This window comes from Pelophylax lessonae (assembly GCF_965119305.1).
Source record: "Pelophylax lessonae genome assembly, chromosome: 5".
Classification (NCBI taxonomy): Eukaryota; Metazoa; Chordata; class Amphibia; order Anura; family Ranidae; genus Pelophylax; species Pelophylax lessonae.
In genome coordinates, this window is record NC_138772.1 from 269607966 (window position 1) to 269627987 (window position 20022).

At 44.9% G+C, this 20022-nt stretch overlaps 1 protein-coding gene across 1 annotated transcript in view; it reads left to right on the top strand.

Moving 5' to 3' along the window:
- The first annotated feature begins 3948 nt into the window (after positions 1 to 3948).
- Positions 3949 to 20022, top strand: part of INO80C (INO80 complex subunit C) — a 52467-nt gene continuing 36393 nt past the window's right edge. The window contains exon 1 of the mRNA XM_082259866.1: positions 3949 to 4056. Within this exon, the coding sequence (XP_082115992.1) occupies positions 3964 to 4056 (93 nt within the window). The 5' untranslated portion in view covers positions 3949 to 3963. The remainder of the gene's footprint in view (positions 4057 to 20022) is intronic.

Genomic DNA, 20022 nt, shown 5'->3' on the forward strand with positions numbered 1-20022 from the left:
AGTACAGCATTGCATGACCGCACAATTGTCATTCAAAGTGTAATGGTGCTGAAAGCTAAAAATTGGCCTGGGCAGGAATGGGGTGAAAGTGCCCAGTATTGAGGGGGTTAAGGTAATTTCTACAAAAAAATTAAATGTAGATTTTAACCTCTTGCCGACAAGCCACAGTACCGCGAATTGCCGTACCTTTGCCGTCCTCGGGAGCGATCCTGAGGGCACAGGGGAGCCAATCCACGGAGCCGGCGGCTGCTATTGCCGCCGGGCACCCGCGATCGCTCCCCATGAAGAGAGAACGACAGCATGCTGTTGCAAATACAGCAGACCATTGTTCTCTCTGGAATCAATGCAGAGCTCCTATGTTCCTCCTATTTAGGGACACAGGTCTCTGTTTTGATTTAACAAGCCCATTCCCCCCACAATTAGAAAACACCCCCTAGGCTTGCACTTAACCCTTTGTTCGCCCCTGGGTTAACCCCCTTCCCTGCCAGTGTCATTATTACAGTAACAGTGCATAATTTGTCCACCGCAATGTTGCAGTCCCACTAAAATTCGCTGATCACTGCCATTACTAGTAAAATAAATAAAAAAATAAATAAAAATGACATAAATCTTTTCCCTAGTTTGTAGACACGATAACCTTTGTGCAAACCAAATCAAAATCTGCTTATTGGGATTTTTTTTTTTTTTTACCAAAAATATGTAGCAGAAAACAAATTGGCCTGAAATGATGAAAAAATTTGATTTAAATTTTTTTTTTTTTTGGGAATGTTATATAGCAGAAAGTGAAAAATATTTTTTCTTTATTTTTTTTTCCGAATTGTCTATTTTTTAGTTTATAGTACAAAAAATAAAAATCACACAAGTGATCAAATACCACCAAAAAAAAGCTCTATTTGTGGGGAAAAAAAAAGGACATCAATTTTATTTGGGTACAAAATGTGCGCAATTGTCTGTTAAAGTAAAGCCCCGTACACACGTACCGATGGTCGGCATACAAATGTTCCTCTTTTCTCCCCGGGATGTCGGTGTCTGCTGAAAAGTGCAAAGACAGCACAAGGACAGCACAAGAATTTTGTCCGCCGACTGCAGAAGTGATGTCATGTAATGGTTAACTTTCCCTGTGTTTTCTATTTTCTGAGCATGCCCAGTCTTGCAAATCTGCGGTCTGTCGGCCGAATTGTGTACTGACAGGCGAACAATCGTCCGTTCTGGTGTCGGCATACAAAAATTTTCATGTTTGCAAGAAAGACTTTTGTCCGCGGATTGTGCGCAGACATCTGTCGGAGGCACCATACTAACACGCGTACAATCGGCAGATCCTTCGTCCACCGACGTTTGTATGCCGACGATCGGTACGTGTGTACGGGCCTTAACGCAGTGCAAAATCGCAAAAAATAGCCTGGTCATTAACCACTTACTGCTACGTCGGCAAATTTTGCGGTATTATACCGGGATGATGCCTCTAGCTAGAGGCATCATCCCTGTACCGTGGTTTACAGCCGACGGTCGGTTTTCCGTCAGTAACGACCGATGCGGCGATCGTTACCCGGGTGAGCGGGAGGGGACATCCCCCCTCCCGCCGCCTTCCGTGACTTTGAACGAGCCTCTCGTCCCACCGGGAGACCCGAGCACCCAGCCGGCGCGTCCGCTGGCTGGATGGAGTCCCGATCAAAGCTGGAAACGGCTTAGATCGGTTCTCCGATGACGTAACCCGGAGGCAGCGTCCATGACGTCATTTCCGGGTTACTGTGCTGCAAAAGGCGGCAGATTTCAAAAACGGCTGTATGCAAAAAATGCCATTTTCAGCGTTTTGCATACATGGAAGTGTAGTGGAGGGGTCTAGGGTCTTTTAGACCCTCGATCCCTCCATAAAGTGTACCTGACAGGCTGTCACTACATATTGGTGTCACAACAAGGGATGTGTACATTGCTTGTGACAGCAATAAAAGTGATCAGATTTTTTTTTTAAAAAAAAAACCTGTAATAAAGTTAAAAAAAAAAAAATAGGAAAAAAAAAATGTTAGCGGTCCCCGTCACCGTTAGCTTGCGCACGAAAAAAAACGTATACGGAAGTCAAGCTGCGAATTAAATCGCTGTTCAAACCACACATGTGAGGTATGGCCGCGATCGCCAGAGCGTGAGCAATAATTACTCTAACTCTAAACTGGTAACTGTTAAAAAATTTAAAGCGTGGCCTATTGAGATCTCTATTGACCGTAGTTTGTCGCCATCCCACGGGTGTGCGCAATTTTAAACCGTAACATGTTGGGTATCTATTTACTCGGCGTGACATCATCTTTCACAATATATATAAAAAAATGGGCTAACTTTACTGTTTAGTATTTTTTAAATGCAGTGAAATGTGATTTTTCTAAATTTTCCCAAAAAAAAATGGCGTTTTAAAGACCAGTGCGCAAATACCGCAGAACAAAAAATATTGCAATGACCGACATTTTTTTCTCCAGAGTCTTTGCTAAAAAAATATATATAATGTTTGGGGGTTCTAAGTAGTTTTCTAGGAAAAAATACTGATTTTAACCACTTGCCGACCAGTCACATTGACTGTACTGTGGCAAAGTGGTTAGTTATCGTCCAGCGACGTAGACTTATGTCGCTGGACTCCTCCCCTTGTGGGCGGCGTGTCACAGCGGGAGTCAGGCTCACCGCCGCTCTTCCCCGATCGTTGGGGAATCGAGTGTGGAGATCCGCCCGCTTATGTAAACAAAGCGGGCGGATCTCCTAAGTGACAGGCAGGGTAAGATTGCAGGGTTCAGCATAGCTGAACCTGCGATCTATCCCTGTGTCACTCAGTCACCTCCCCCCCACACACGTCAGTAAGCACCAGGCATACATTAACCCCTTGATCACCAATAAAAATGAACCCCTTCCCTGCCAGTGTCATTTTTACAGTAACAGTGCATATATATAGCACTGATTACTGCAGTAATGTCACTGGTACCCCCAAAAGTGTCAAAAATGTCAGTCAAGGGTCCGATCTGTCTGCCGCAATGTCGCAGTCCTGCAAAAAAAAAATCGCAGATCACCGCCATTACTTGTTAAAAAAAAAAACACCAAGAATGACAAAAATCTTTCCCTTAGTTAGTAAACGCAATAACTTTTGCGCAAACCAATCAAAATACGCTTATTGTGATTTTTTTTACCAAACATAGGTAGCAGAAAACAAATTGGCCAAAAATGTAAAAAAATTTTGATTTTTACATTTTTTTGGGGGGAATTTCATATAAAAAATGTGAAAAATATTATTTTTTTCAAAATTTACGCTCTTTTTTTGTTTATAGCGCAAAAAGTAAAAATCGCACAGGTGATCAAATACCTCCAAAAGAAAGCTCTGTTTGTGGGAAAATAAAAGGACGTAAATTTCCTTTGGGTACGGCGTTGCATGACTGCGCAATTGTCAGTTAAAGTCGCACAGTGCCGAATCGCAAAAAGTGGCCCAGACGTAAAACAGCAAAATCCTCCGGTGGTAAAGTGGTTAACTTGTAAACAAAAAGTGGGGGAAAATCTTCCGATCCAGAAGTGTTTACCATGAAAGAGACACAAAAAGAGCCAGAAGAAGACAAAGGGTTACATAATGGCAATTCTGGTAACATTAGCAGATTGGTTGGAAAAATAAATTGTTGTTTTATCAGTGTTTTATTATCCTGCAAAGGTGGGAAAGTTTTCTGAGGGGGAAAAAAACAAAGAGAGACTTTGCCAAGCTCTAGACTAGCTCTTGTTCCCAGGCACGCTCACTCAAACTATACACGTTCCTCGTTCAGCCAATGCCTGCTGATTCCTAACCATGCACACAGCCGCAATAAGCCAATCGCCGATGACTTCTGTAACACGCAAGGGAGCTGCGCTGAGAGGTGAGCTGTGATTGGCGGATGTGGGGAGGCAGGGTCCTTGGCGTCCAGGAAGAGAGTTGCTTGTGTTGTTGAGTGGCCGGTGGATGCTATTATAATGGGGGACAGTAAAGCGGTAGTAGCTGAAGGAACGGCGCCACAAACGGAGACAACTAGCAATCCTTTACCGTTTAAACAAGCGAATTTCCTTGTAAGTGTGATTGGATGTGAGTTGGTTGGTTTGTGGTGTTCAGTGCGCGCTTTCTGCACACTACTTCGTATAGAAGTGAGGCTGTGTGACATTCCATTGTTCTGGATTATTTATTGAGGGCGAGGATATTATAGGAACACTCCATTCTATTACAGAACTTTGACAAATATACTGTGGGGGAGACATTTGGGTGACACACCAGAAGTGGGCTTGTTTGTAAAGTGACAGTTGGAAGCAGGGGTCTCTAAAGAAAGGGCACCTGTACTGTCCTTCAGACTTTAGTGGGGCCAGACAGTGCCCAGTGGGAGTAAACAGTGCCTGATCTTTGGTATTGGGGGGGGGGGGGGGATAGTTGGTGTCAGTGGCATGAATTATGCCCCATTGTTGGTGTCAGTGGCATGAATTATGCCCCATTGTTGGTGTCAGTGGCATGAATTATGCCCCATTGTTGGTATCAGTGGCAGGAATTATGCCCCATTGTTAGTGTCAATGGCAGGAATTATGCCCCATTGTTAGTGTCAATGGCAGGAATTATGCCCCATTGTTAGTGTCAATGGCAGGAATTATGCCCCATTGTTAGTGTCAGTGGCAGGAATTATGCCCCATTGTTAGTGTCAATGGCAGGAATTATGCCCCATTGTTGGTGTCAATGGCAGGAATTGTGCCCCATTATTGGTGACAGTGGCAGGAGTTTTTCCCCATTGTTGGTGTCAGTGGCATGAATTATGCCCCATTGTTGGTGTCAGTGGCATGAATTATGCCCCATTGTTGGTGTCAGTGGCATGAAATATGCTACCATTGTTGGTGTTAGTGGCATGAATTATGCCACCATTGTTGGTGTCAGTGGTATGAATTATGCCACCATTGTTGGTGTCAGTGGCAGGTATTATTCCCATTGTTGATGTCAGTGGCAGATATTATGCCCCATTTTTGGTGTCATTGGCATGTATTATGCCCCATTGTTGCAGTGGCGTCTCCAGCTTTCATTTTTAGGGGGGGCACATGGGGGGGCAGGGACAAAAGTAGGGGGGCCAACTATAAAATGCAATTTGATAGATAGGTACTAGAATGCACTCCAGAGGTCTTGTTACAAATTCACCTTTGTTTTATTTGTGCAATATACAATACACTTGAGCGTCAACTTTCATTAAGATGCTAAAAAGTCCCTTAGGTGTACTTCCATGCCAGCACTATATGGTCAGGAATAGTGTCCCTTTTAACTATAACTTTCAAATATTACCAGATAAACAGACATTATAGTATAAAACTAAAAATAAATGTGGCACCCTCCTAGGTAGGTGCTAGTGAGAGAGTATAGTTTTTTGCTCTGTCTGCCTATCAGAGGAGCAGCAGGCAAATCTATATTGCTTTCTGCCTACCAGAAAGCAGGATCTGTGAGTTAGGGCTGCAGTGCTCAGTGTGCTCAGTATGCGATTCATTGGGTCTAGAGAGTGTTTCACACTGGTCCAATAGGGAGGCATGTTGGACAGTGCACAATGGGAGGAAACCTGACCAATGGGTACATAGGCTTTGATACAGTCCTGGTGATTGGCAGGGACTGGCAGTCTTGGTGCATTCTGGGATACGGTATGAAAGCCAGGAGCACATGTGCTGTGGGGTCTTTGGCTGGTGAGCAGAGTCTTGGAGGCAGGGTGGCGGCTGCCTTCTCATCTGTCGTAGTGGCATGTTGCATTAGGAGGTCGTCCTGAGGGCCAGAGAACAGAGCTGAACCCATAGGTTCAGGAAAGCGGACTGAGGTGGTGGAGACACTGGAGACCCTAGAAAAACAGTATCATGAGTACAGGGGATCGTGTCATTGGGGCCTGACCTGAGGAGGGCCACCCCAGAGTAGGATAGTCAGAGGATGGGTTTCAGTGGTTGAGAAAGTGGATGCTAGGAAAGTGTCCAGAAGATAATTTAGTTAATCAAGTCATCTGGATAGAGACTTAACCCCAAATTCACCAAAGTGGCAGGATGAATCAACTGCCTGGCTGTATGGAGAATTGAAAGTCCTTTATCTTGTGAATAGTTAATTTGGAGTATCCCACTATTTCCTTCTCCGATCCCTATTTAAAATAAAACGCCAAAAAAACCTACAAATCCCCTGCCTGGACTGATCACTGACTGAACCAAGAAGTAAAGTGTTAAATTGTGAATGCCAGTATGGCTAAGGGTAACCCAGGGGGGCCCGAGAGAGTAATATCACGCAAGTCCTCAAGGGGCAGTGCTACATAAATAAGGAAACCTGTACACAAAAATAAAGTGCAGTGTCACAACAAATATGCAGTGTTTTCCTTTTACAGTGAACCACACCAAAAAAAAAAAAAATTGAACTTAAATGTAGTCATTCACACTAAATTAGTGTTCAACATTAATTTTTATGGATTTCTGAAAACCTGCTAACCACAAGATCCATATCTATTTGGGATGCAAGTCTGGCCTCAATTGCCAACATGTAAAATCATATGAGATTGTCATTTGTAACCGAGCACTGCAGTGGACTCACTGCTCAACTCACCCACCGACGCCGTGACCTCTGCAATAGATGCCCCAGGCCTGCTGCTCCTCGTGTCCTCCTGTGCTTAGGCTCTGCCCACTGTCAAGAAACAATGGGCATCAAATGCATAATTCTGAAATATTCCTGACATAATTTTACAGTTGTACATATCAAACTTACATATTTGCCATGTTCAGCTGTAAAATCCTGTTAGAGTGTCCGTCCACATTGTCCTTTGCAGGGTGAGGATGGTATCACCCTCACCCTGCAAAGGACAATGTGGCCTGACACACACTCTGTCAGAATTTTACAGCTGAACATGGCAAACATAAAATACATGTCATTAAGTTTGATATGTCCAGCTGTAAAATCATATGAGATTTGTCATTTTTAAATGACCACTGCAGTGGACTCACTGCTCAACTCACCCGCAGGTGCCAATGCCCCTGTGACCTCTCCAGTATAATCTGTCTTTTGTTCCCCACTCTTATAAACAGCATTCTGCTCTCTCCTTGTACCCCGTTTTGGTATCACTGTACATTTAATTTAATTATCTGCCGGCACACACTCAGAAGAAGAAGAATGTCGGTCGGGTCTGGAGCTGCTGAACAGCAGGCGGTTGCTGTTGCTGAGCGAGCGCTGGTGACGGTCTGATACTGCGAGGGCAGGTCTGGCTCCAAACCGCCACCTACGCATGTGCCACCTGTGTTAATGGACAGGCACAGAGGCCAGCCCCCGCCATGTTCGCCCAATCACAGGGCGCTCCCCAGCCATTCTGAGCTTGAATATCATGGCAGCTGAAGCGCAGGGAGACATTAGGAAACAAAAAGGTCAGACGGACCCTCCAGCCTCCCCCACTCTCCGGGACAAGGTCCTATTTGCTAGGACTGTCCCGTCAAAAACAGGACAGTTGGCAGCTATGCGTGCGGTCACGGTGCCTCTGCTGGGCTGGTGCGGTGCACTGGGTCTGCACAGCCACAGACTGGACCGTGACCTGGCTAACCTCACTCTAAAATAGATGCCCCGGGCCTGCTCCTCGTGTCCTGACTCCTGTGTCTGGCTGTGGCTCAGTGGCTCCTCCTCTTCACCAGACTGGTGGTCTGTGAGTCTGACTGACCTGACCTGTCTGTGCCCTTTAAAATGGATGGCGGCCTGCTCCTCGTGTGGTGTCCTGCCTGAGGTGCTCTGCTTTCTCTGTGGCTGGCCTGGCTCCTCCTCTTCACTTTCCGCCCGTGGCTCTGAGCCTCAGTCAGACAGACTGCTGTTAGGCTGGCAGTGGCGGCTGGTGCTCCATGGGCCAGGGGGGGGTGGCGGATTGACCGCACCATACACCCCGGACCACCCCCAGACCCCCCAAGGACCAGGACAGGACCCCCCAAGGACCAGGACAGGACCCCCCAAGGACCAGAACAGGACCCCCCAGGGACAGGACCCCCCAGGGACAGGACCCCCCAGGGACAGGACAGGACCCCCAGGGACCAAAAGGCTGGGCACTCACTGACCTAAATGGATGGATTCAGATGATGCCGGTCCCGGCCTGCTCCATACTCAACTCGTGTGTGTCCTGTGACTGTCCTCCTCTCCTCTGCTGGCGCTGGCTGCCGCTTCTCCTCTTTCACACAGCGCAGGTGCCCGCTCTCCCTTTCAACGTCACCCGCGCACCACGCTGTCTGCCGCTAGCCTGGGCGGGCCTGGCACGCCCCCATGGGGAATGCCCTCCTGCTGTGTTGCCTGGCAGTCCTTCCTCCTTTGTTCCTTCAGCGCCGGCGCATGCGGGACTTTCTTAAGTTAAATTAATAGCCTCATTTTTTTGGGGGGCCACATGGGGTTGCACACTGTAATTTTAGGGGGCACAAAAATGCAATAAATTACCCAATATTTTGGTAAAATATAAGAGCCGATGTTGCACCAAGGAAATGGATACAAAACATGTCAAACCCTAAACCTGTCAATACCCTATATCAGCCCTCAAAATTTACACTCGCCTGCATTTACATAGTAGGTGAGGTTGAATAAAGACAATAGTTCATCCAGTTCAACCTTTTGTAGGTGTGTGTGGACGTATTCATCTCTCATACCCCTTAATGTTCTGATCCTTGAGATGTACGTCCAGGAGTATTTTAAAAGTAGCCATACTTCCTGCAGCTACTACCATTTGTGGCAGGGAATTCCACAGTCTTGTAGCCCTTACAGTAAAGAACCCCCTGCGTAGCCTGAGGTTAAATCTCTTCTCCTCTAAACGCATTGTATGACCTCTGTGTCCTCATGCATTCCTTGTGACTGAATAGTTTTTTTTTTTTCTATGCTCTGATCACCGTTGAGGTATTTGTAAATCGCTATCATGTCCCCTCTCACGCGTCTCTTCTCCAGGGAGAATAAATCAAGTGCTTCTAAACGCTCTTCGTAATTAAGGTCCTCTAATCCACTAATAAGTTTTGTTGCCCTTCTCTGTACACTCTCAAGCTCCAATACATCCCTTCTGAGGACTGGCGACCAGAACTGGACAGAATACTCCAGATGTGGTCGGACCAAAGTTTTATAAAGTTGTAGGGCTAAAGTTTTATCTCTGGAATACATCTCTTTCCTTATGCATGCCAAAATTCTGCCGGCTTTGGCAGCTGCAGCTTGACATTGCATGCTATTGGCAAATCTATCGTTCCCGAAGACCCCCAGATCTTTCTCCATTTTTGATACCCTCAGAGGTTCCCCCCCTCCATTTTTGATACCCTCAGAGGTTCCCCCCCTAGCTTGTATATTATTGGTCCCTAAGTGCAATACCTTGCACTTATCCACATTAAACCTCATTTGCCATGTAGTTGCCCACTCTGTTATTTTGTTTAGGTCATTCTGTAAGATTTCTGCCTCATGATGTGAAGTTATTGCTCTGCTCAATTTTGTGTCCTCTGCAAAAACTGAGATCGAGCTAGATCCCATCCTCAATTCTATTTATGAATAAATTGAACAAAATTGGTCCCAGAACTGAGCCTTGGGGGACCCCACTTACCACCCCAGACCAGCCCGAGTATGTGTTGTTTATTACCACCCTTTGGACACACCCCTTTAACCAGTTCCGTATCCAAGAGCAAACCTTGTGGTCGATTCCTGTCGCCCTAATTTATAAATCAAGCGTTTGTGGGGAACTGTATCAAACGCTTTAGCAAAATCCAGGTACACCATATACACAGGTCTACCACTGTCTAGCTCACAACTAACCTCCTCGTAGAATGTGTTGGTTTGACAAGAACGCCCCTTTGTAAACCCGTGCTGATTACTGCTGATGTTGTTTTCTTTAGCAAACTCTTGGATATAGTCCCTTATCATCTCCTCCGGAAATTTACATACGATTGACGTCAGGCTAACCGGCCTATAATTACCCGGGATATGCCTCTGCCCTTTTTTGAATATCGGTATCACGTTAGCTTTTCTCCAGTCACCTGGTACATTTCCTGTCATAATACTGTCAGCAAAGATCAGGAACAGTGGTCTAGATATTACCTTACTGAGTTCTTTAAGTACTCTCGGATGTAAGCCATCCGGGCCTGGTGATTTACTTGTGTTAAATTTATTTAGCCTTTCCCTTATTTCACCCTCTGTTAGCCATAGTGGCAAGTCTTGTGAAGTACTGCTAACCAAACCGTCATGGTCAGTGTACCCCTCCTTTTCTTGTGTAAAGCATTAAGCACAGTTGCTTTTTCAGTGTCCTCTGTAACCATCCTCCCATCATTGTTAATTATGTGTTCAACATGTTCTGACCTCCTTTTTTGCTGTTGATATATTTAAAGAATTTCTTAGGGTTCTTTTTACTATCCTCCGCTATTTGTGTCTCGAAGTTGATTTTAGCCATTTTAAATTCAGATTTACATTTCTTATTTCATTCCTTGTATAGTTGGAAAGCCAATAATGTCCCTTCCGATTTATATTTCTTGAAGGCCAATTTTTTTCACTAAATATTCACCCAGTCGGCTAAGACTTGGCCGCTAAGACCCGGCCACTAACACCCCAGTTGCTAACCCCAAGTCGCTAACACCCAGTCACTAGGCTACACTCCTTGTCACTAAATATTCCCCTCTGGCTCCCCCCTCCCCAAGTGGCTGACCAGCTGATCAGTCACTTACTTACTCACATCCCTGCTGCTGCTGTCCTTCTGATCGTCCTTCGCCGCCGCTCAGTCACCAGTCACTGGTCCCCGCACCCGGTTTCCTTGTGCGGCTTCCCCCGCACGTGTCCCCCGCAGCTCCTCTTCCTCCTCCTCCTCGCACACAGCACTCAGTTGCCTCTCTGCACACACACACAGCACACAGCTTCCGGCTTCTCTCAGCGCCGCCTCCTCTGTGAGATCTCCTCCTCAACACAGCGCGATCAAGTGTGAGGGCGAGTGGGGGGCTGCCTCGGGGGGGGGGGGGGGGGTTTGAGTGCCAGCAGGCGCGGCTAAATATGAACATGTGCACTAATCTTCATGCATATCAAAAACCTGTGTATAACAGCACTGCATATAACATTTAAAACAAATAACAAAGGTATGCATACAAATATAAATAAATGCCAATTAATAAAATCTAAAGGGCAAAATAAAAAACGTCCCAACTATACTCCAAATGTTTGCTGGATTATTGAAACAATCCAAAACCATGAGTATTGAGACTCAAATGGTGCTTAATTCATAGCCTTCAAAAGTGCTGCATGCATCACCACCGTGCTCTGATAATAGAATGGCTGCTTACCAGAACCAAACAGGTCAATATGTATGCTGCTTGCAGCTAAAGGATCAATATGTGTTACTGCCTATATGAAACACCAAACAAACTCAGGCTCCGGGATCACGGATGGATATTGGGATGAAAGGAGGACTAATAGTGCATTATCACTAAAACATTGTATTTGTTTTAAAAAGAGGTACACTTACAAACATTGTAGAAATAAAGGCACAGATAATTGTGGTGGCGCGGCTGCCTGCAGTGCGGTCCATGGGCACTGACATCACGGCTATTGCACGTCACTTCCAGGTCAACAGCTAGAAGGGGAGGTCCCTTCCTGTCCGCTCTCCTTCCTCTTCTTTACATGGTGGCACCTGCTTTGCTGGTCCTGGGCCTGCAGATGGATAAGCGGAGCCTGGGATACATTGTGGGGTGTGGGTGGCATGCGCGAGGTATGGGGAGAATTCGGACGGCACCCTAGGCGCCAGCACAAACCTCTGGTCACCATTGTAAACGCCTGGGGTTTATTGAGCCACAGCTAAAGTAGAACTATAGACAAAACTTTTTTTTTTTTTTTTTTTTTTTCATCTTGCATAGAGTAAGAGAGGGTTATAACCCCTGTGCCCTCCTCCCCCCCCCCCCCAAATCTGTGTACAATTGCAGAGAATTACCTTCACTTCCTGTCCCGTAAACAAAAGAGAAAGTGAGAAGAAATCCCTGAAATTAAGGTTACCAAATCTGTGTCTCCATTGGAATGTTTCCCGCGTATTATTTTTTAGGGGACAACCCAAAACTTGGGATTTGCTTTCACTTTTGAAAATAATGGTAAACGGGAGAAATAGAGAGGGTGAATCTCCCTAATGGGGACACACACAGCAGTCAAAACCTGTTCTAATCTCTCTCCGCTCTATCCAAAAAAAAAAAAAGGTTTTAGTTATACTTTAAGACAGAACTAAACCCTCCTAACCTTTTGGGCCTCATTCTTGCCAAGCGACACACATAGTTGCACAGCCTATTTATTTCTTTCCAATAACTTTATTAGATTTTTGTAATGAATTACAGAGAGATAAAGCAATATAGTCATATATAGAAGGGTACAACATTTCCAAAATGATCTTATTCATTCCGAATAATAAAAAAAAAAAAAAACTGTTTAACTCCATATGATATGACATTAAACTTGTTTCAGTATCACCCATCACTGGGCAGGCTGATTAAATGTAAATCCAATCATATAAAAAGAAAGAACCTAGTGAGTGTTACATATGGTGTCTTGACATCTGTTTTATCAGGTGAATTGATACAGCTCTTGCATCTCGTTGCGATATTGGTGTTGAAGTAACAAATTAGGCGACTATAATTAAGTCAAGGTCATCTATATGGACATATGTAACTCTACAGCTTTATGATGAGTGGATAGAAAGAGCCGAAGAGAAGGTATATGTGCGGGGAAACTGCATAGGGAGTGAGGAATGGATCCACTGTATGCGTGACCTAAAAAGTGTACAGAATATTGTATACACCAGAAAGTAGGCAAATGGCGGGACATGAGTTGTTAGGATATCAAACCACTTCTAACTATTTCGAGATAGTTTATCAAGGAGGACAGACGACGACCAGTTGGAGGTGTCACTGCATTCAATGTTTCTTGAAAGTGGAGCCAACATGCCCAAGTGTGGGTAAATTTAGAGGGGTTGTCTTGTGCAACACTGATCAGCTCCTCCATTTCAGCCATATAACTAATCTGACGATACCAATCTGCTAACGTCTGGGTGGTGGTGGTGCCCCATATTGCTGGGATGCATCATCTGGCAGCATTCACTAAGAGGAGAGCCAATGATTTGTGAAATGTGGATTTGGAAGAGAGGTTTGATGTAACAAGTATTGTGCTGGTTAGAGCTGCACGATTAATCGTAACAGAATCGAGATCGCGATTCACTCCCCCTGACAATCTTAACATGACACTTGCTCGATTCTTTACATAGCTGTGAGGGAGCAGCTGTCAAAAAAAAAAAGAGCCTCCCGCAAAAGCCTATCAGCATTAGTCTCCCACTGAACTGTAAACACAAATGATTACATTGTATCTTTTCTTTCCCTCTGCCGGAGGAAGGAAGTTTAACCTCTTAAAGACTAAACCTTTTTCCTACACTTGTTGCTTGCAAGTTAAATCAGTTTATTTTTCCTAGAAAAGTAGTTAGAACCCCCAAACATTTATATATATTGTTTTTTAGCAGAGACCCTGCAGAATAAAATGGTGATTGTTGTAAATTTTTATGTCACACTGTATTTGCGCAGCAGTCTTTCAAACGCAATTATTACACTTTAATGAATAAAAAAATAAAACAAAACCGTAAAGTTATCCCAATTTTTTTTATAATGTAAAAGATGTTCCACAGAGAATCGTGATCTTTATTCCAAGCAAAAAAATTGTGATTCTCATTTTGGCCAGAATTGTGCAGCTCTAGTGCTGGTGTAAAGTCAAGGGTGAAGGTGGTAATCTTAGTTTTGTCATCATGCACTGCTTTCCAAAATTCTTGTAATTTCGGACAGGACCACCAGATATGTAGTAAGGATCCAGGTGCAGATCCGCATCTCCAACACAGAGGGGATGTTAAAGGTGAAAATTTGTGGAGGATTACAGGGGTTCTGTACCAGCCTGAGAAAGCTTGTATGCTGAACAGAAACATTTACTGACCCTTTTGTGCGTGTGAGTGAGGATTCTATCCCAATCTTCGTCAGAAAGTTTGAGGTTAAGTTGTGCCTCCCATGTCTGACAGACTTTATTGGTACTCGGGGTGTATTTTGAAAACAGAAGGGAGTATAAAATAGATATCATGTGGCATTGTGTCAAATTTCTCGAGCAGATAGCTTCAAACGGAGTATGGGAGCGGGACCAATCTGGGGAGGTACTTGGGTATCTGAAAATATGCCATATCTGAACATAAGTCCAGAATGGGAAAGTGGAGTTTCCCAACTTCCCCTGTATTGCTTCATAGGATAGTAAAGGCCCCTCTGTGAAAAAAGTGGTTAGCACACACCTGTTCATAGGGCCATACAGCCATTGATTAGAGAGACCAGGAGAGAAGTCCAGATTGTGTCTAAGGGGGGTGAGAGCCCGGCTGCGACAAGAGAGCATAAGGTGCAGATGCTGTGCAGAAGCAGTGTAGAATACATTAATTTTTATTATGGCTGCCCGTCCGAACCATGGGGATAGCCCCTTATTCCAAGTCTGCAAGTCACTTTGGATTTCTCTCAGTAAAGACATGTAGTTCAGTGTGTAAAGGTCGAATAAGGACATAGGGAGTTGTATCCCGAGATAGGTTGATTGCTTCTGCCACACAAAAGGAAAGCTGGATTTGCATGTGTTCACCTTGTGTTTTGTTAGCGTCACATTAAAGAGCGAAGGATTTCGTGAAATTGATCTGCATGTTAGAGAGATTTTTGTAATGTGCAAAGTCTGTCATTAGTGCGGGAATAAACATCAGTGGTTCAGTTAGGAACAGTAAAATATCATCTGCAAAGCCGCAATTTTAAAAGTGCATCCTGGAACCTTGATTCCATTATTATTTGCTCTAAGGCAATGCAATAAAGGTTCCAGCGTTAGAACAAATAGAAGCGGCGAGAGAGGCCAACCCTGCCTGGTACCATTGGGGACAGAGAAGGCATTCGATGGTTGGCCATTTACACAGACTCTAGCTGTCGGAGAAGCATAAAGTGCAAATATGTAGTTAAGCATATTGTGGCTTATGCCAATGTGTTCCTAGACTGCAAACATGTAGTCCCAAGCATAACTGTGGAATGCCTTCTCTGCGTCCAAAGACAGGAAAAACCCTTTGTGCTTATTCTTGGTTAACCAGTAGTGCAAGTTCAGGGCTTTCAGGGTATTATCCCTGGCCTATCTGCCGGGTATAAAGCCAACTTGATCGTTGGTTACGAGCAATGGCAAAAAAAGCTGATAAGCTATTGGCCAATATTTTGGCAAAGATTTTTAGGTCCACATTTAATGATATGGGCCTATAATTGGTAACCTGGGTAGGGTCTTTTCCTTCTTTTGGAATTATGGTTATGTGTGCTTCCAATTTGCCAAAAAGGCCATTTGGGTTGGATGCTAGCGAGTTAAAACCAGGCAAAAAAGGTACAGTGAGAATGTCAGCAAAAGTTTTATACTAGGATGTTGAGAAGCTGTCTGGGCCCTGACTCTTCCCTACTTTGAGTTGTTTTAAAAAAAGAGCTAGTTCCTCCGCTGTGATAGGCTGGTTCATATTCTGTAAATCCTCTCTAGAGATAGGATTTGGTCTATATTCTATTAGGAAGGCTGAGCTGAGTTCCTTTCTAGAGATTTGGTCGATCCTAAAAAGGTGAGTTATATCGAATTGTATAAAGGTTTGAGTATTAACTGACAAATTAATCAGCAATGTCATCCGTTTAGGCTAGAAGATGACCCTCTGAAGATTTGTGATGGATTGTGGTGGCTGCTTTTCTAGATTGTAGGGCTTTTGCTAGCATCCTACCGCTCTTGTTTCCTTGCTCAGAGAACATTTTTTTGGATAGGATGTATTTACGTCTTATCGTCCGTCCTAATTCAGTGAGTAGTTCTTAAGCTGGTACAAAGTTGTGACACTTGTGTTTGGTCTGTGAGGAGAGATGCATCTAAATGCCACTGTTTGGAGCACTGAACAAGCTCTGAGAATCTTAAGGTCATTATGATTTTGTTGTGATCAGAAATGATCATTGGTTCGATGGTAGCCTTCAACAAAAAACAAAGATATGATTGGGAGAGAGAGAAGTAGTCTAGCCCGGAGTGGCGGTTGTGAGGTGAGGAGAAATACGTGTAGTCATGGATGTGAGGATTAAGGGTGTGTCATGTGTCATGGAAAAGAAGGTCTTGTAGGATGAGGTTGATCTTTCGTGTGCCTGTAGAGGTGTCAAGGATGGGCTGTAATAGGGTCTTAAAATCCCCTCTTAATATAAGGATTCCTGATTGAAAAGTGGTAAGGAAGGGAACTTGTTTCAGGTTAGGGCAACAAAGATTGTCCAACGTGATTGGTCTATTGTGAAGTGTACCTTTCACAAAGAGGAATCTGCACCCGGTATCAGTAAACATATCCATAATGGATATCGGGGAGTGTTTGGAGATAAGGATGGACACCCCTTTGGTTTTGGCATGATGAGCTGTCATGAAATGTTGGTTGGTTAATTTAGGAATTTGGATAGACGGAAAATGAGTTTCTTGTATAAATACAATGTCGGCCTTCATTTTCCTCATGAATAGTAACCGTTGAGAGTGCTTTTCTGGGATGTTTAATCCCTGCGCATTGATCAAGACCAGCTTCAGGTAGCTTATTGATTTCAGTGGGCTGCCCTACACATGACGAACATGGCAAAGCAGCTCACTGAACTTTTTGCCGTGTTGCAGTTTGTTCATTGTTTGTTGTGCACATTCCTGAATGAGCAGGAACACATGCATTTCTGCATGTGTTCCCAGAAGATGCAGATGTGAACAAAGCCTTAAAGCCAAACAAGCTGCCATCATAGCCTCTGTTTGATCTGCAGTTGCCATGGTGGCTAAAAATAGAGTTTTAGAAGAGTAATTTAACGTAGATTATAAATATCAACTGTTTTACAGCTCCCTGCAAATCTTCAAATGTGTATTTTTTGTACATTAATATGGTATTGGCCACATGTGTCAAACAGAAGGGCTGCCAGGCCATTTAATTTAGCCTGCATGCCCAGGGCTTTTTTTCAGCCGGATCGTGCCGCCACCTCTCACTCTTTTTCCTCGCTCCCTGCCTACCACTGTCACTTGTAAACACAGAAACCTTCTGTGTGTACAGGGAGAGCTGTCCTCTCAGCAGCTCTCACAGATTCTTGCCTAGACCGATCTCTCTCATCCAGTGATCTCCCTGCAGGTAAGAGAGAGAAGTGGACCTGCCTACACTGCTGGGAGGTACTAGAACCAGGCATGGTAGGTTAGATGCGAGGAAGATTTTTTTTTTTTTGGGGGGGGGGGGAGGAGAATAGGGCAATGGAGGGAGATGTGTGCAGAGGTGGGGCATGGGGAAGAATGGTGCAGAGGTCAGAGCAGAAGAGGGGTGGAAATGAGATGTGGAAAGCCTGGGAAAGGGAGCTGAATCCTGTGCATAATACACCCCTAAACTCTGCACTCTGTATGGTAGTACACTTCTCAACCCTGCTCAGTGGACCCCTAAACTCTGCACTCTGTTTGCCGCGCGCTCCCGAACTGTGCGCTCTGTTTGCCGCGCGCTCCCGAACACAGAGGCGTCATGGTGTGGCGGCCATTTTTAAACAAATGAATTGACTTGGTATATATGGCACATGGGTAACAAGTCACTTTTGCCTCTGAAGCAGCCGGCCTGTGTCTGGCGAAACCGGTCAGGCTTTCATCCACCACCTCTTATCCTTCGGTGATGAAACCATAATCTATGGACTCTTGGGATTCACACTTCTCCTTGTCTGAGCAACTGACTCTGGACATCCCTATGGACTCACTGGATAGATGAGTATATCTCACTTTTTGTTCCACTATCATCTCTAATAATCTCAGCTCCTCTCCCTGTCAATGGTTGTTCCTGTGAAAGAGATTTATTATGGATCAATACAACATATCTGTGATGTGTGAGGGAGGCTTTTAAATTTAAACACAGCTCTTTGATATTGTATTTAAGAGACTTAAGCCTTGCTGTTTGTGGAACATTTTGCCTTCTCTGGACCACATTACAGACATTTTCTCTTCCCAATCTCACGGATGTGACATTTTCATCAACTAGGATCCTATAGGGTTTACCATTGCCCTTTGGAGATAAGGAGCTCTTTAAACCATCCATGGACGAGTCCACCAGTGCTTGATCATTAATCCCGTTCCAGTCCTCTTTTCATTTTCCTCATATAGGAAATTCATCACCTACTCTTTGACCCTCCATTATCCCATTGCCATTTATATGCACATGCAATTTGCATTTTATGATACACATTTGGGTCATCTTGTTTAGTGGAGGGTGAGGGGTGGCTGTATGTATGTTTTAAGTGTGTGTGATATGTCTTTGGTACCATTTTATTTTGCTATCTAACTCTGCGCTCTGTTCGCCGCGCACCCCTAAACTCTGCGCTCTGTTCGTCGCGCGCCCCTGAACACTGTGCTCTGAACGCTGCGTGCCCCTGAACTCTGCGCTCTGAACTCTGCGGTCGCCGCCTGCTCTGAGACCCTGCACTGTACGCTTCATACCCCTGAACTCTGCTTTCTGTACGCTGCATTCTGTTTGCAAAATGTTATAACAAACTATGAAAAATTCGTTTTTTTTGTTTTTTTTTCCAAAATTTTCAGACCCAGTGGTGATTAAATACCACCAAAAGAAAGCCTTATATGTGTGAAAAAATCTATAAAAATGTCATATGGGTCATTTAAAGTGCGACAGCGCTGAAAACTGAACATTGGCCTGGGCAGGAAGGAGGTAAAAGTGCCCAATAGGAAAGTGGCTTAAGCGGTTGTAAAGGCTGAAGGTTATTTACCTTCATGCATTCTGTGAAGATCGCTGATCACTCAGTTCTTGGGTTTGAGCACAAAGCCCTGTCAGTCACCGCTCTGTGCTCAGCCCCTCCAGCGCTCACTGGAGCGCTGGGTTGTGAAGGGGATCAGGAGCAGACTGGGAGAAGCTGGCTCACACTTAGGATCCACCCAGATGCCTGGACCGGCAGCTGGCTCAGCCTCTCAGTGGGGCACTATCTCCTGTGATGTCAGCTGACAGCCAGCTTTAGCCCACTGTTGGCTGAATCTTGGCCACAGGATTACAGAACTAAATGCTCTCCTGTGACCCACAGGAGAACTTTGGCCAAAAGAGCTTTGGCCAAACATTTCTTTAAAAAGTCCAAGTAGTTTCTAACAACTTGTATCACCTGGTGTTTGTTGAAAGGTTTGCAGAATTCTAAATCCCACCTGCCAGAGGCAAGTCTGGAGTTGTATTAGAAGTCTTTTTAACCACTTAAGCCCCGGAAGATTTTACCCCCTTCCTGACCAGGGGGTATTTTGCGATTCGGCACTGCGTGACTTTAACAGACAATTGCGCGGTCGTGCGATGCTGTACCTAAATGAATTTGACATCCTTTTTTTCTCTTACGTCCTCCGACAGTCGCCGCCATCTTCATATTCGTCACAATGGGGTATTAGACTTTGCTCCGTAGGAGTAGCTAGGCAACAGAATATGTCAATATTAAAGCTTTTAACATATCCCCACCCCAGGGGGTGGTCCCCTCAGTCTATACCCTCCTGCTTCCTGTTTCCTGCTTCAGTTTCAATGTCTAGCTTGTCAGGAGTAGCTGGATCTCTCTATGCTGGGGCATTTTGTCTCAGCCTTTATCTTCTTTTTTGATTTTTGTTTGAGTTTTTTCTCTCTCTTTACTTAGCTGTTCTTTTTGTCAGCATTAGTTAGTTCTTCTGATGAAGAGGATTCGTGCGGGCTGGGTCTCGGGCTGATCCCCCTGGTCGCAGGTTGTGGGTCAGTGGCTTCCCAGCCTGCCATCGAGCGTTCAGCCAGGTAACGCTCCTGGCACAGTGAACGACCCATCCCTGTTTGGTGCAGGGATGATTGGTGAGGTGGCTACCTCACTGGACGCTGTGCGGTTTCTTAACCCCGATTTTTTGCGTCCTGGATGCGACTCTCCCTGCCACATGCGCAGCGGCTTGTTCGCCTGTGCGGGTTCCCCACGCCATTAGGAGGTAAGTGTATCTATGTGGGGACCTGTCTGTTGGGGGGGTGTCAG